This window comes from Cottoperca gobio, chromosome 6 (genome assembly GCF_900634415.1).
Source record: "Cottoperca gobio chromosome 6, fCotGob3.1, whole genome shotgun sequence".
NCBI lineage: Eukaryota > Metazoa > Chordata > Actinopteri > Perciformes > Bovichtidae > Cottoperca > Cottoperca gobio.
This window is the reverse complement of record NC_041360.1, coordinates 683,419-699,331: the sequence shown is the minus strand read 5'-3', so window position 1 is coordinate 699,331 and position 15,913 is coordinate 683,419. Positions and strand designations below refer to the sequence as shown.

At 38.4% G+C, this 15,913-nt stretch overlaps 1 protein-coding gene across 1 annotated transcript in view; it reads left to right on the top strand.

Annotated features, from left to right (window-relative positions):
• Window positions 1–9,812, top strand: part of LOC115009114 (C-Jun-amino-terminal kinase-interacting protein 1-like) — a 28,972-nt gene extending 19,160 nt beyond the window's left edge. The window contains exons 6-12 of the mRNA XM_029432882.1: window positions 17–92; window positions 182–348; window positions 712–815; window positions 4,556–4,666; window positions 4,904–4,974; window positions 5,206–5,304; window positions 5,798–9,812. Of these exons, the coding sequence (XP_029288742.1) occupies window positions 17–92; window positions 182–348; window positions 712–815; window positions 4,556–4,666; window positions 4,904–4,974; window positions 5,206–5,304; window positions 5,798–5,870 (701 nt within the window). The 3' untranslated portion in view covers window positions 5,871–9,812. The remainder of the gene's footprint in view (window positions 1–16; window positions 93–181; window positions 349–711; window positions 816–4,555; window positions 4,667–4,903; window positions 4,975–5,205; window positions 5,305–5,797) is intronic.
• Window positions 9,813–15,913: the final 6,101 nt, after the last annotated feature.

The window sequence follows — 15,913 nt, the reverse complement described above, 5'->3', positions numbered from 1 at the left end:
ATGCTGTGTCGTTCAGGTGCTGGGTCATTTGGCGTCTTCTCCTGTGTTTTGGATGGAGTGGAGAGACAGCAGAGCCACAGAGCTGCTTACAGGTTAAAACATATGAACATGCACAAACTAATTGTGACATGTCCAAATCAACACAGTCTGAACTCTGTACATTTGTAACGCCTGTTTTTAGGTTTGTCCCTCGTCATGCAGATGAGTTGTACCTAGAGACAGATGATCCAGTGTTGATGCTGAACCAGTCTGAGGACCTGTGGTGTCAGGGTTACAACATGAGGACTGGAGCTACCGGCATCTTCCCTGCCTTCTATGCTGTCAGGCTGGCCACAGATATTAACCAAGGTACATTGCAAAAAACTGGAATGTAAAAACTCACCAGGAAGACAACATGAACGCGTTTAGTCCTATTTAGACCAGTGGTGCACTTCAGCCTCTTGTGGCAGAAATTAGTACAACAAACACTTTTTTTCAATTCAATCAATTCACCTGTTTTCACAAATGAAAAGGGACTAAAATGATCCTGGCATACTTTTTTTTTCACCTGTTCTTAAGTCATAAACACAGGGGAGAAAACTATTTCAATCAGCCTTGAAAAATATATCCCAAGGATTTGTTTTTCTCGCTTTCCTCTCAATACTTCCGTAAACCATCATCAACCACATGTCATAATGTAAGATGTTTTTTTGCTCTCCTTTGTTCTCGGAGTCGCCAAAGATGGCTGGATAGAGAAGTTCCTGGTGCGATTCCTGGGTTCAGTTCAGGTCCCCATTCACAAAGGCAACGACATGCTTTGTGCTGCCATGCAGAAGGTGCGTACAGACAGTGTAACAGAACCACACCATGAAAGCATTTCCACTGATGTAGTGGTAAATAAAGCAAACGACCTCCAGCTGGTGATCATCACATGGCATAACAACCAAATGAAGCTAATTTCGGGAAAGTATTAATGCTTTTGATTCTGTCCTTTTACATTTTAATATTTTGTAAGTATAATATTGGTAATTATTTAAGTTTTTTTTTATTAATAATGAAACAAAAAACAATAATAACAAACCATATTTGTATAGCACCTTTCATAAAAGAAATGCAGCACAAAGTGCTTTAAAATAAGTCAAGATAGACATAGAATGAACATAAGAACAGGGAATGCCAAATTAATAGAAAATCTCAGCTCAGCTTGAGTCTCAGCTCAATGTGTAAACATATATAGATATATCTATATATATCTATATCTATATATGTATATATCTATATATATCTATAGATATATGTGTATATATCTATATATATCTATATATATATAGATATATATATATCTATATATGAAATTATGAAATTGCAGGTTTTTGAAACGTAAAGACAGAAATAACAACAGCGTCAGGGGCTCTTGTCAAGATAGACGGGATAATGAATAGCTCCAAATATCAAGATATTCTGCCACAAAACCTGCTGGCTTCCGTCAGTAAGCTGAAGATGAAGAGGAATTTCACGTTCCAACACGTCCAAGTCGACCAAGATGGCTTCAGAAGAGGAAAGTCAAAGTCTTGGAATGGCCCAGTCAGAGCCCGGACCTCAATCCCATCGAAAACATGTGGAATGACCTAAAGCAGGGGTAGCCAACGTGGTGCCTGCGGGCGACTGGTCGTCCACAGAGCATGTTCTAAAAATAGCACTAGACACCATGAAGCTAAAATTTGTATTTAATTGTTTTACTGTTTTATTTTATTTTATCAATAACACTTGAATTATTCTTTATTTTAAAATGACAATATTGAATATAGAATTTAAAAAACAAAAATGTTTTATGTATAGGCTATATGAACTCTGACCTTGTAAGCTAAATCTCCATTTCCCTTTTCGCTGAGACAAGCTAGCGGAAGCAGCTACGATGGGGCGCTAGGTGCGTTTTTTACGCTAAACATGGAAGAAAAGCCAAAGAAAACTAACTATTTTCAAAATGATTTGGACAGTGAAAGAAAGGTGTGTATGTCTCATTTGCGTGGCGACGGCAAAGCGACACATTGTAGAGACACTTCGGTACGTGTCACAAAGCTACCAGGCTAGCTAACTAACAAACTAACTAACTAACTAACTAACTAACTAACTAACTAACTAACTAACTAACTAACTAACTAACTAACTAACTAACTAACTAACTAACTAACTAACTAACTAACTCCCCACCTGCAACACTGCGGGCAGAACAAGCCGAGAGTTAAAGGCAGCTTTGAGCAGCAGCATCTCTTTTCACGAGGCCGGTGAACAAGTCACAGAAAGCAACGGAAGCTTCATTTAGAGCTGCACATTTTAAATAAAGTAGAAGAAAGCCTTTTCGGACGGACAGGTCTTGAAAGGTGCAATGATGTTATTGAAAACACTGTTCAAAAACGAGAAGAAAGGCTCCGATGTGATCTCCTCTCTCCGATGATACAAAGTTAGTGGTTTGTACAAACAGGATATGATGTGAAGATGTGACAGTTAATGATTTCCTAAATGTTTTTACAGAAGTGATACTTTGTACTAAATTATAACTGGTGTGATTTTGCTACAAAATGCTACAAATATTCTCATTCATACAAAACTGTCAAAGATATTTACAAAAATATCAGAGATGTGATAACTCTGACTTTCAAATGTTGAAATAGATTGAGAACATAAATAAATAATATTGCATGTTTAAATATATCTGTTTCCTACCATGGTAAATCATTGTTAATAATCATTGTAAGGAATAATTAACATTAAAATGTCATCAGACAGTCTCTTCACATATATGAATATGTATTATGATTATTATTAATGATAATATTATCATTAAAGGTGAACCGTGCAACTAATATTATTCAGGAAGTTTGTGTCAAACAAGTAGCCCTTCGTATTACTCAATACCCTTGAAGTAGCTCTCCGTATCAAAAGGGTTGCTGACCCCTGACCTAAAGAGAGCTGTACACAGGAGGTCCCCTCACAATTTGAAGGAACTTGAACTTTTCTGCAAAGAAGAGTGGGATAAAATTCCAAAGTCTCCATGTGCAAAGTTAATAGAGACTTATTCACAAAGACTTGCAATAATAAATGCAAAAGATGCTTCCACAAAGTATTAGTTGGGTGGGGTGTGCAGACTTATGCAATCAGGATGTTGTGGGTTTTGTTTATTTAAAAATGTCCTCATTTTTTTTTTTTTTTTCTGGATTTATGTTTGTTGGAAGATCACATTAAAGATGGAACAAGTCTGAAATTTACGTTGTTGTTATTTCTGTCTTTACGTTTCAAAAACCTACAATTTCATAAAGGTGTGTAGACTTTTTATATCCACTGTGTGTATATATATATATATATTTGTTTGTTTGAACTGACCCTTTAACTGACTAGAATCCAGTGTGTTATGTACGTGGATCAAACAGGCAACCATGATATCTACAGGAACACCACTCATGTTGTTCCATTATCTACTTCGATTATTCAGAGCTCTGTGCTGTCAGAGCAAAAGTCAGGGGCTTCTAGGAGCGCGATTAATCTCCTTTAATATTTTTTACGCATTCTTTTTTCTGTGATTAATTAATCAAAATTAACGCGTTAATTCGACAGCCCTAATTTAAATATATATATATTTATTTAGTGCAGACAGCAAGTGAGTGAGTGTGTCTGTGGTTGAGAAGCCTGATGGCTTGATGGTAAAAACTGTCCCTGAGTCTGGTAGTGCGTGCAGCTAGGCTCCTGTATCGTCTACCTGATGGTAACAGGGAAAACAGTCTGCTGGGTGGCTGTGGTCCTTAGGCACCGCTGTTGGAAAATGTCCTGAATGGCCGGAAGACTGTTGCCAATGATGTGCTGTGCCGCCTCCACCACTCTCTGAAGCTCTGGATGGTTCCTCTGTAGAAGTTTGTGAGGATGCTGGTGTTCATGCCAAACTTCCTCAGTCTTCTCAGGAAATAGAGTCGCTGACAAGCTTTCTTGGTCACTGTGTTTGTGTGAAGTGACCAGGAGAGGTCCACAGTGATGTGCACACCGAGGAACTTAAAGCTGCTGACCCTTTCAACCTCAGCATCACCCCCCTTCTGTCTCCTGTAGTGCACGATAATTTATTTAGTCTTGCTGACGTTAAGAGAGAGGTTATTTTCCTGACACCAGCTGTACAGTATCTTCACCTCCTCTCTGTAGGCCGTCTCATCATTGTTCGTGATGAGGCCCATGATGGTCGTATCGTCAGCAAACTTAAAGATGATGTTTGAACTGTGCTTAGCAGCACAGTCGTAGGTGAACAGGGAGTACAGGAGGAGGCTGAGCACACATCCTTGTGGTGCACCCGTGTTCAGGGTCAGTGAGGTTGAGGTGTGGCTGCCGACTCTCACCACCAAGTGCCTACCCATCAGGAAGTTGAATATCCAGCTGCAGATGGAGGCCTCCAATCCAAGATAAGTGAGTTTAGTGACGAGTTTAGAGGGAATAATAGTGTTAAATCCTTCTTACCTAACTGACAATCCAAAAAACCATCCCTGGTGACACTCAAAGCTCCCAGGTGTGCTTATTGACCGGTTATTTGTGTTAACAGGTGGCGTGTAGCAGGCGGTTAGCAGGGCAGCCTCCTTCAGCCTGTGTGCTGGAGGTCAGTGTGACGGGTGTGAAGATCAGTGTCCAAGACCAGTGTCACTCTGCTCATAGGGTACGTCCACTACTCTATCTACATGTCTACCTACCCTAACCTTTTTAAATCCAGATCATGTAAAACCTGCAGCAGGTAATAATGATGTTGGAATGATCTCTTGCTGTAGTTAGGTGTATAGCGCTCTGTAGTGACAATCAGCAGTCACTACAAGCTACTCAAAGAAGGTGATGGTGATGATGACAATTTAGACTTATATCATTGAAACCTTTCTCTGTGTATGTCCATCCCTGTCAGGGAGACCAGTGTTTCAATTTCTTCCAGTTGAAGAACATCTCATTCTGTGGCTGTCATCCAAAACACAGCAAGTGAGTCTGACTATTTAAGGGATTATTTAATCTAACCAATTCCCACACTTGCATGAGAAATGTATTCAACTATATTAAGTGTACCTAATCTCACAGTCTGTTGAGTGCCATTACATTTAGATGACCACAATGTAAAGCTCAAGTGCAGTGTAAGCTTAGTGCTTTGTCTACTACAGCAGGTTAGCCTCAACAGATCTGTGTAAATAAAGCTCTAAACCTCTTGCACTGCAGGTATTTTGGTCTAATCACCAAACACCCTGACCAACAGCGCTTTGCCTGTCATGTGATGGTGTCAGAGACAACATTACATCCTCTGGCCGAGTCTGTAGGGTAAGACATATGTATTGTATTCTATTCTGTTGTATATTTCATACATATGTTCTGACTTTTACTATTGGATATCTGTGGTGGAAAGTAACTAATTACAATTACTCAAGTACTGCTAAGGGTACCTTAAGTACAATTTATACTTTTGACACCCTTTATTTGGGTATCTCTATTTTCCAGAAAGGAGTTCAATCAACCTTGACTAGGTGCATCATTAAGATGCTGCTTATGTCAACAAAACAAAAAGCTCTCCAACTAATTTCATGTCTGTCTGGCCGGTTGTCAAGATATCTTGCTCTGTACCAAAGTGACACACTTTGACACACTTCAGTCCTTTGGCCATGTCTCTTGTGGATACACAGAGGTGGGCTCTATCCAAACCAGAGAGCGGTAGATTATAATAAATGAACAAATGAATGTGTGCTATGATCTGTTCTGCTTGGTTATAACTGTATTGTCATTTCATTTTCTGAATATCTACTCTGGTGTCCCACAGGAGGGCATTCCAGCAGTATTACAGGGAGCACATTGGCTACTCCTGTCCCACTGAAGACATCTTCATTGAATAACACCTCTCCTCCATCCACACTAAGTACTGAATACTTACTATGTGCATGTAAGCCTGGTCTTACACAGCAAACTGGACCACTGATTTATCTTCATCAGAGTACTTGCATGGTGGATTTCTTTTCATACCTGCATCCTGTGATACAACAAGCTTTTCCGTTCTTTAGCCGTGTCACAATATAAATACCTCTATGGATTGATAGGATCACATGAGATGTTCCATACTCTGAGAACAAATGTATCCAAAAACCTACCCAAATTCGAATACAAATATCTCAAATTGATATATTTTATGGGTTAAAATGACTTATGTGTAACTACAGGTAGATATTGGATGTAAAACTATACAGAGAGCCTTCAGGACTTTGGAGTTAATTTAATGACAGAATGTTTATATCAATTTGTGAACTTGCTAAATTGAATAATCATTTATAAGTGACGGTTTTGGTCATTTTGATTAACCCTTTGAGTCATGTATCAGTTATCAGTCATGTTAGCAGCGCTGTGCGGCTGTATTTATACACAGCAGCTCCTATAAATGCTCATTTCTGCATGCTAACATGTGCACAATGACAATGTTTAGCAGGTAATGTTTACCATGTCAGCATCTAACATTTGTAAATGAGCACCAAACACAAAGTACAGCTAAGGCTGATGGGGATGTCATTAGTTCTGCAGGTATTTGGCCATAAACCAAACTTTAATGAAAGCCACAGGAATGAGGGGATCACCAAAGCTGCTGCAGTTTATCTTGTGGGGAACCTGAATGTCTGTTTTCACGACAGTCTATCCAATATTTGTCAAGATATTTTAGTCTGGAAAAAAAATGTTGGAACTGACATTTGATGGTTGCAGCTTCTAAAGTGAGAGGATTTTGTGTTTTCCTCTTTCATGTAATTGGAAATTAACATAAATATATGTTTGCATTTTTGGACTGTTAGTCGGACAAGAATCTTTTTTTGAAGACATCATCTCGGGCTCTCGGAATTTATTATTAGCCTTTGTCATTATTTTAGGCTTTTCATAAACTAACTGATTATTAAGTAAAATGAAAAACCCAAATCAATTCAAAAAAGGTTACAACAATACTTACTTAATGTGTTCTTACATTTTATGGCACAGCATGATGAATGAAAAGTATCTGTATCTGTAGTTTGAGTTGTAGTTTGTATATATACGACAAACATCATCATAGCCTATTTTTACTTCTAGCGACTGGTTTGTACTCATATTAATGGTCACATGTGGTTAAACGTTAAGACTAAATGCACTCTAAATCTTTCATTCTTTCATTCCAGTTTGAAAACTTCTACATTTCTATGTTAAATGTTAAACAAGTTTGTTGGCTAAAATGAAATTCTATGTTGAGTACTTGGGTACAAAAGTAGCTGAGTGTTGGAGTCAACAACCTAGAATTCCAGTTACAGATATTTTCATATGAATTCATGTGAGCTTGAGTTTGAACTTCAGTGTCAATTTATGTCAAACCAGTTTCAGGTGAGACAAGCATTTCAATTTAACAGATGATGCTGCATACATTGGCCTGGAATCAAACCCAGGTCAACTGCCTGAAGTCAGCTATGCTAACCACAAACAATCACTTAATATTTGAGAATCTTAGAAGAAAGCAAGACTGCATGTTTATGAAAGAGGGTCTTCTGTCGTTAAATTAGCTTCATTCTGACTCTAGAGTAAAGAAGTGCTTCTTATTAGCAACACTTCTCCCCAACAGTTTAAAAGGCAGTGCTTTGGAGGAACATACAATAGACACAGGGACCTGCTTGTTTCTTTGCACAGATGAGGACAGACTGATGTTTCTAAAAAATATATAAGTATAATTCTGTATTTTATAACCACCCCCCCCCCCCCGACTTGACAATCTACTGCAGAAAACCTTAGGAGATGCTGTTTAGGTGCCTCATTTCTCTCTTTGCTGCTTGATGTTCCTTTTCTTCCAAATGTGGTTCCAACCACAAACCCTCTTTGCAGGGTTTCTCTGGTTGACCGATGACATATTTTTCCTTTAACTCTGTGTAATAACAAGGCCCCAAATGACGCTGTGCAATTTAGTATGTGTGCAAAGAACAGACTGGTGGGACGGTGGATCACTGTGCAGTCATGTCCATGTCTTTCCACATTACTTTCAGCTCAGACTTCTTTTGCATTGCTTGCTCAAATCTATTTAAAAGGAAATACTAAACTTGGCTTTTGAACATTTACCTTACTGACTCACAATCTGACTTAGTTATCTAAAACAGGAGGATTCATTTCCAAGCTGTGCCTCCTTGTTTTTGCAGCCAATAGAATAGTAGCTCTAGGCTTAAAGCTGCACCAATCAACATTTGTTTTTACAGCATTGGATCAAATGACAATGTGCAATGTAAAAGGGTCATTAAAAGTGATGAACCCACTGACAATTATTATAACAATGTAGTTACTCTCAGCTCTATGAGGATTTTTAGCCTCTTTGTTTTGCTTTTCTAGCAGGCAAACTATGCTCCCATCAACTTTGTTTCTAGAAGCAGCAGGTAGCTATTTTCAGCTAGAAGGCTTTGATAACTCGCTGTACACTACTGGCCGAGTACCGAACAACAGGCAGACAAAGTTGATAACTAGCAGGTGAACATAGGACAGCATTCAGCAGCTAAACAGCTTCTCAAGAGTTGGTGGAGTCCAAAATAGAAAAAAGTGAATATTGGATTTACATTTATCAGGCCATCTGAACATGACTCAAAATAATGTTAACATTTGCTTGCCATGACAGCTTTTATAGCAAAGTTGTGTTTTCAGCTTGTCCTGCTGCCCCCTAGTGACCTAAAAATAAATGAATGCAGCTTTAAGATCCAGGATGTGAACATTTGGACCAGTCAATCCGATACACATACATCCATTGAACTATATGGTAGATACAGATTTGAGCACTTAAAGTCAATGGAAATGTAGCCTGAAATGTTTTATGTTTGAAAAACAGTGCCTATTTTGTTCTGGTGTAGTGATAATGACTGTCCTCTGTATTAACTGTTGACTTCAGATATCTCCAATCACAGAATCTAAATGTATACAACAAACAGTCTCATTGAGATGAGTGTAGTCTTGTAGCTGGATGTGACTTGGTACACCTAAGATGGCTGCCATGGAACATTAAATAATGTTACTGGGACTCAAGAGAGCTGATATTAGACAAACAAGGGTTGAACTGTACATGGAGCTCTTGTTGTCCTTCAGTCATCTGTCACTGTGGTTCAATGCTGTCTGATTGATTACATATTTTCTGTAGAACTGGCCAGTTCAAGGAAGGCAGCTTATGTCTGAATATATTGGTATTGGTTTAAAAAAAAAAAAAAACCTGTGTCATTGCTTGCCTTTCTGACAGCCATTGTCCTAATTACAACTTATTTCAGAACTGCATGAAAATATTTCAATTATGCAGCAATAAATGTACGTTGTCAAAATACAAGTAGACGAGAAGTTCACTATGATTGATAACAAACATTTTCAAGTCCCAGTTGTTTGATTTTCATACAGGAGCAAACTAAAGTGAATGAAAATCAATGGCAACCTGGAAGAAAGGAAACATCCATTTCAAAGTCCTCATGTAGTATACGAACCACGACATATTCATTTCCATGCCAGCCATCCAAGGTGCACCGTAGGAAGTTGTTCTGATCCACCAGAAAGTGTCCTTTCTATGTATTCCACTGTTGTGATTCTATCACCATGGCGATCTACTGTACATGACTCATCAATATAGATATATCCTGTATAGATATGTATGTATGTATGTTTGTATAGGAGTTATCATTGTATGCTGTTGGTTTGACCAAAACCTGGGTGTAACACCGCATGATATCGATGTTGTAAAATGAAGAGACACAGAAGATGCACAGATGACTGGTAATAATGATGGTGGTTATTCTTGTCAATAAATCACATTAACAACTGCACTTAGAATACAGTTTCTTTAGTAGGAACCAAAGGACCTTGTTTTTATAGAATATACGTATGTTAACCACATTTTCATTTATGATTTTTAACTGGATTTGAGCTTTCAGACCTGGCATCTAAGAATATATTGGAAGGCTAAACTTGAGTTATTGCTCACTCATATTTTCAATGTGTTGCAGTGAAATGCGTGGGTGGCATAGTCTAGGGTGTGATGGAGGATAGTGTCTAGAGACAATTAGAATAAAGTTAAAAAAGAGTTTTAAAAAATAACATAAATTATAACATTTCAACAATAAACTATAAACACATATAATACATATTAACATGTTGAAGTGCATATTTTCATATTTATATTGACAGACTATATAATAAAAAAACATTGTGCACTCTGAGACATACTATGGAAAATGTTCATCATTCAGCCTGATTGGACTTCTTATCATTATCTGGTAGAGGTAAAAGATTCTCCTCAGTCTATCAACCAACTAAACCCACTTGTTAGTTATTAACAAAAATACAATGATAGCCAGAAAGCATCCATGCAGTATCGTAGAGACATGGGAAAACTACTATTCACAATAAAAGCTGTGTTGTAGTTGTCCCAACAGACACCTTTCATGTGTTTGACTAAAAGGGACACTGCAATGATTTTACATATAGAGGTCAGATAACTTGTCATGGTTGGTACTACTCTGCCTGTAAAAATAGTTGTATGACGTTCTGTGTTCTGTGCTTCTAGAGGAGAACTGAAAACTGATGATGTCACAGTGATGGCATCAAGGTAGTCTGCACAGCACTATACATCAAAACAGAATGACTGTGTTACAAACTTGAGGTGTAGAGTTTGAAAAATATTCTTGGATACTTGGTTGGAATGTAAAACTCAGAGTGTTTGGAGTTTAAACCTTACTAGGGACTAAAGGTCAGGATATCTTTGCATCCATTGTAAGCATACGTTTTTTAACTCTCTTGTGTGTCTCCCAACTTTATGGAAGTGCAATATTAAGTCACTCAAAGACCCCATTTAACACCAATAAAATATCAGTGACAAACATAAATCGTGCTTCACAGTTATATCTTTATTATTCAATGTGATTGAGAATATTAATTTGTCATATCACCTTCACATATTAAGCTTTATGTCATTCTTTTCAACAATGAAAAAGTAATAAATAACAGGAGCTGTAAATACAGTTCATGCTCGAGTTGTTCACTGTGTAGGTTATGAAGAGGCAGGAGAGAAAAAATCATTTCTGGAGAGTCACTGTTCTTTCACATACTCAGCACAACAGATTGAGAAATAGAGAACATGCATGAGTCAATGTAGGACTTATTATAATACTTTCTAAAATAAACTTAGTGTTAATGTTCAGTGTTGCGCCCATCCATTAAAGGGAAGGATTTAAAGCAAGGAAGACTGTACATTCACCTACAGGGTGTAGTAGATATTGGTGACTGAAACTATACAGAATATTCAGACAGACCAGCAGAAACTGAAGGAACAATATTAATCTACAAATTGCTTAAGTGTACAACCCCAACACCTTTTTATGGCCATCACACATTCCTGACCAGAGAAAAGAAACAGACACACAGACAGACCCAACTTGAAACAAAGAAACTGATGTTGAATGCAAAATAAAATGTACTTTAATTATATAATCATAGAGGTATACTGTGAGACAGTCATGCTCTCACCCAGATACAATGACGGAAGGAGAAGGAGGTTTGGTCAATAACAAGTTTTAATGGTGGACTTTAGCCTTTCCAGTCAAAACAAAACAATTCTCCAATCCGGTCTTCCAGGACTCAGCCTACTGCAAGAGAGCAGAACCAGGTCATCACCAGGCTTATATTGTGTTGCTGAATACATGATCGTGTCCAACTGTCTGAACTCCAGCTGAGAAACTCCCATCTCTCCACCAGCAGCCGGAACTCTGGAGTCCTCTGCAAAGGCAAGATTCAGAGAAAAGGTCCAAATTTGCGGCCTTGACCCGTACACGCTAAAGCCATCGGATTATATTAAGGATTTAGATTCATTACCGCCGATTGAATATCCGGATATTGTGAACTACCTTGTGCTACAAACGTCATGGGCAACCAGCGCACAAATGATGGCATACAAGAGCTTAGATGCTTATTCTTTGTTTCTGGCTGGGTTGGTAGTCTTCTTACCAAACCACTGAAAGATGACAGGGTGCTCATCCATGCCCGTGTAAATCACTCTCAAAGAGCTCGAGATACACCGCTCAAGCCGTGGTTTGTGAGTGAGAAGAGCGGCGATGTTATCCTCACTAACATAAATGTAAACATAGCTTTAGCATGAACTCTTACCAAATATAAAGTGGTCGCCACACACACGGGTGAATTGCGCTCTTTCTTCTGTTAAATCCTTACTATTTAAGTTGCAAAACCACATCTTACAGCGTTCGGTAGACAGTAATTCATCCCTCTTTTGTTCGTTTCTCTGGGTCACGAGTAGCGTTATTACCACAATTATACACTGTGCACAAGGTTAGCATTTTCTTTCAATCTTAGACGTTTAAATACAAAGAAAATTACGAAGCGTTGCAGCAACTCACACGTGAACGGCCGCCATCTTGGTTGTATATAGCATCCAACATGGCTGAATTCCGGGTTGGGAAATAAGCGTGACGTAACATGTACACGATCAATACCGCGAAGGCTGAACCGAGCGGTCTACGAAATGAGAAGGTCCGGTCTACGGAGGACTTCCTGGTACGTCACCAGTTGTTCACCCCTACATTTTGCTGCTCCCATCGCCTAGCAACTCTCTGAAGTTATCAAGCAGTCGACGGCTTACTATAACATTTGTTCCCAGAGAACGGAACCAGAGATAATACTTTTATTATTTTCAATCATTATTGAAGATATGCTTTATCACCTGTGATAATGTATTTTAGATGCATCAGGAGACACCAGGGCAGTGTTACTCATTGCCTCCTGCGGCTCGCCAAGCTTTAATTGGTGGCTCTCGTGGCAGTGGGCTAAACAAAGGGGTGATAGATAGGATTATGGAGTCAATACAAATATTTCATAAAAACACTAAAAACAAGCAGGGCTATTACATATAACCCATTAAAACACTGAAAGTGTCTACTATATTAGCCTACAAATAATTGATAATAATAATAATAATTGATAAAAGATGCAAATATAGACTAGAAACAAGATATTTAAAGTTGCTCAGCCGACACTGACTCACTGAGTTGCCAGTATCAGCACTACAATGGTGAATGTGCTCTTGGACGGGTAGATACATGGTGGGCTAGTATATAAATAAATAAACTTAAGCTCATTAAAAATATGTTAACATAAGCATGCTTATGAATATGGCTAAAACATCATTTATATTGCTAAATTTGAACATTTAAATTGTAGGATACTACGACCAACCTGGCACTTCATACTCGCGTTAGTTTGGCTCCGTTCGACTCCGTTCGACTCGTTTCACCATTACATGCTAGTTAGTGCGTGTTTCTAGCAGACGTAAAATGGATCGATTTCTTATCAAAACAAATAGTTGCACACCAGGTGGACAGAAACAAAATGTGACAAACGAGGAAAATTAAGATTTGTCTTTGGAGCATCAAACCACAGCGGAGTAGAGTGGAAGATGCTGGAGATGTGGTTTGTGTACAGACAACAGCTGTTCCCCTTAAAAAAAGAAAGGTACGAGCCGTACAAGACAAGCAAAGGAAATTTTAAGACAAGTGGACAGAGGAATTTGTATTTGTCCTCCACGAGTCGAACCCTTTTTGCTTAATGTGCAAACAGACCCGCTCTGGTTTTAAGAGAAGTCATTTGGAGCCGCATTTCTAAACGACTCATCCAAAATTCAACGAAATTTACGCACCTGGAAGTGAAATTAGTAAAACAATAAAATAAAAATAGAGCAGCTTTCTTCTCTTTCTTGGCAAGAAAGGCTCATACAAAGGACAACTAATACAGCTGAACGATTAACTGAGGCATCTTTTGAGATCGCATGGATTTTGGCTCGGGCAAAAAAACCTTCTCAGACTCAAAAGTTGTGAAACACTGCTTTTTGGCTTCAGTAGAAATATTGTTTGCAGAGTTTGACAACATCATCCCTAGTGTTAAGGTAATCCTGCTTTTATTGAATGTATTGGTTGGATGCATTGCATATTGCGTCAATCGGAGTGTACTAAAGTTAATGTGGAGTCGGTGTGTACATTTGCCAAAACAATGTCGGACTCCGTAGTTTTCTCTGGTCCTCTGCCAAATCTTTTGAATGATGACATGTTTAGCCGCATGTCATCATTCCGTCGCTGGCTCTCACGGTGGTGTCCAGATAATGATGTGGGCTTCGTAGACAATTGGCGGACTTTCTGGGGAAGGCCTGGTCTGATTAGGAGTGACGGCATCCATCCTACTTTGGCTGGAGCAGATCTCATATCCAATAATATTACACAGTCTATTAGTGGACCTAATCCATGACAACCCAGAGTTGAGACCAGGACAAAGAGTTGTAGTCTTACACACTTCTCTGTGCTTCTTTCCGGGCAGTCACCCACTCAAATCCCCATAGTGACTGTGTCTGCCCCACGACCACTGAAACTAATCAAGTCTATGGTTAACAGAAGAGGAGTTATACATGAAAACCTAATTAAAATAAACACCACCACTGCAAAAGTGCAACTAAATCAAAAAATTAAATGTGGGCTCTTAAACATCAGATCTTTATCAACGAAAGCTGGATTGGTAAATGATTTAATATCAGATAATAAGATTGATTTATTTTGTCTCACTGAAACCTGGCTGAGACATGAAGAATATGTCAGTCTAAATGAATCTACTCCACCTGGTCATATTAATACTCACATTCCTCGAGGTACTGGCCGAGGAGGTGGAGTTGGGGCCATATTTGACTCAAACCTCTTGATCAATCCTAAGCCTAAACTAAAATATAACTCTTTTGAAAGCCTTGTTCTTACGCTCTCAAACCCAACATGGAAAACAATAAAGCCAGTTTTATTTGTTACTGTGTACCGCCCTCCTGGTCCGTACTCTGAATTTCTATCTGAATTCTCAGAATTTTTATCAAATTTAGTCCTTAAAACAGATAAAGTAATTATTGTAGGTGACTTTAATATTCATGTGGATGTTGATAGTGACAGCCTTAATAATGCATTTATCTCAATATTAGATTCAATTGGGTTCAGTCAAAATGTACATGAACCAACTCACTGTTTAAACCACACTCTGGACCTTGTTCTGGGATATGGTGTTGAAATTGAAAGTTTATCAGTGTGTCCACATAATCCTCTTTTATCAGACCATTTTTTAATAACTTTTGAAGTCCTGTTACTGGACTACAAGCCAGTAGGCAAAATATCCTACGCTCGATGTTTATCTGAAAGTGCTGTGACTAAATTTAAGGAAGTGATTCCATCAGCACTTGATTCAATACCAGGACTCAATATCAATATAACAGAGGACTCCAATGCTAACTTTAGTCCCTCCCAAATTAATCATCTTGTTGATAGCGCTGCAGCCTCACTGCGAATAACACTCGACTCTGTCGCTCCTCTAAAGAAAAAGATCATAAAACAAAAAAAGAAAGCTCCATGGCTTAATTTACAAATCCGCAAACTAAAACAAAAGTCGAGAAATCTTGAAAGTAAATGGCGTTCCACTAAATTGGAAGAATCTCGTTTAGTCTGGTTAGATCATCTTAAAACGTATAAGAAGGCTCTCCGTAATGCCAGAGCAGCTTATTACTCTTCCTTAATAGAAGAAAATAAGAACAACCCCAGGTTTCTTTTCAGCACTGTAGCCAGGCTGACAGAGAGCCACAGCTCTACAGAGCCTTCTGTTCCTATATCTCTCAGTAGTGACGACTTTATGAGTTTCTTTAACGATAAAATTATAATTATTAGAGACAAAATTAATCTCCTCCTGACCTCAATTGGTAATGACTTAACTTCAACTGTTGGAATTTTAAAAACATCTGTAACTCCTGAAATATATCTAGACTGTTTTACTCCAATCAACCTTAACCAACTAACTTCAACAATCTCATCGTCTAAACCATCAACCTGTCTTTTAGACCCGATTC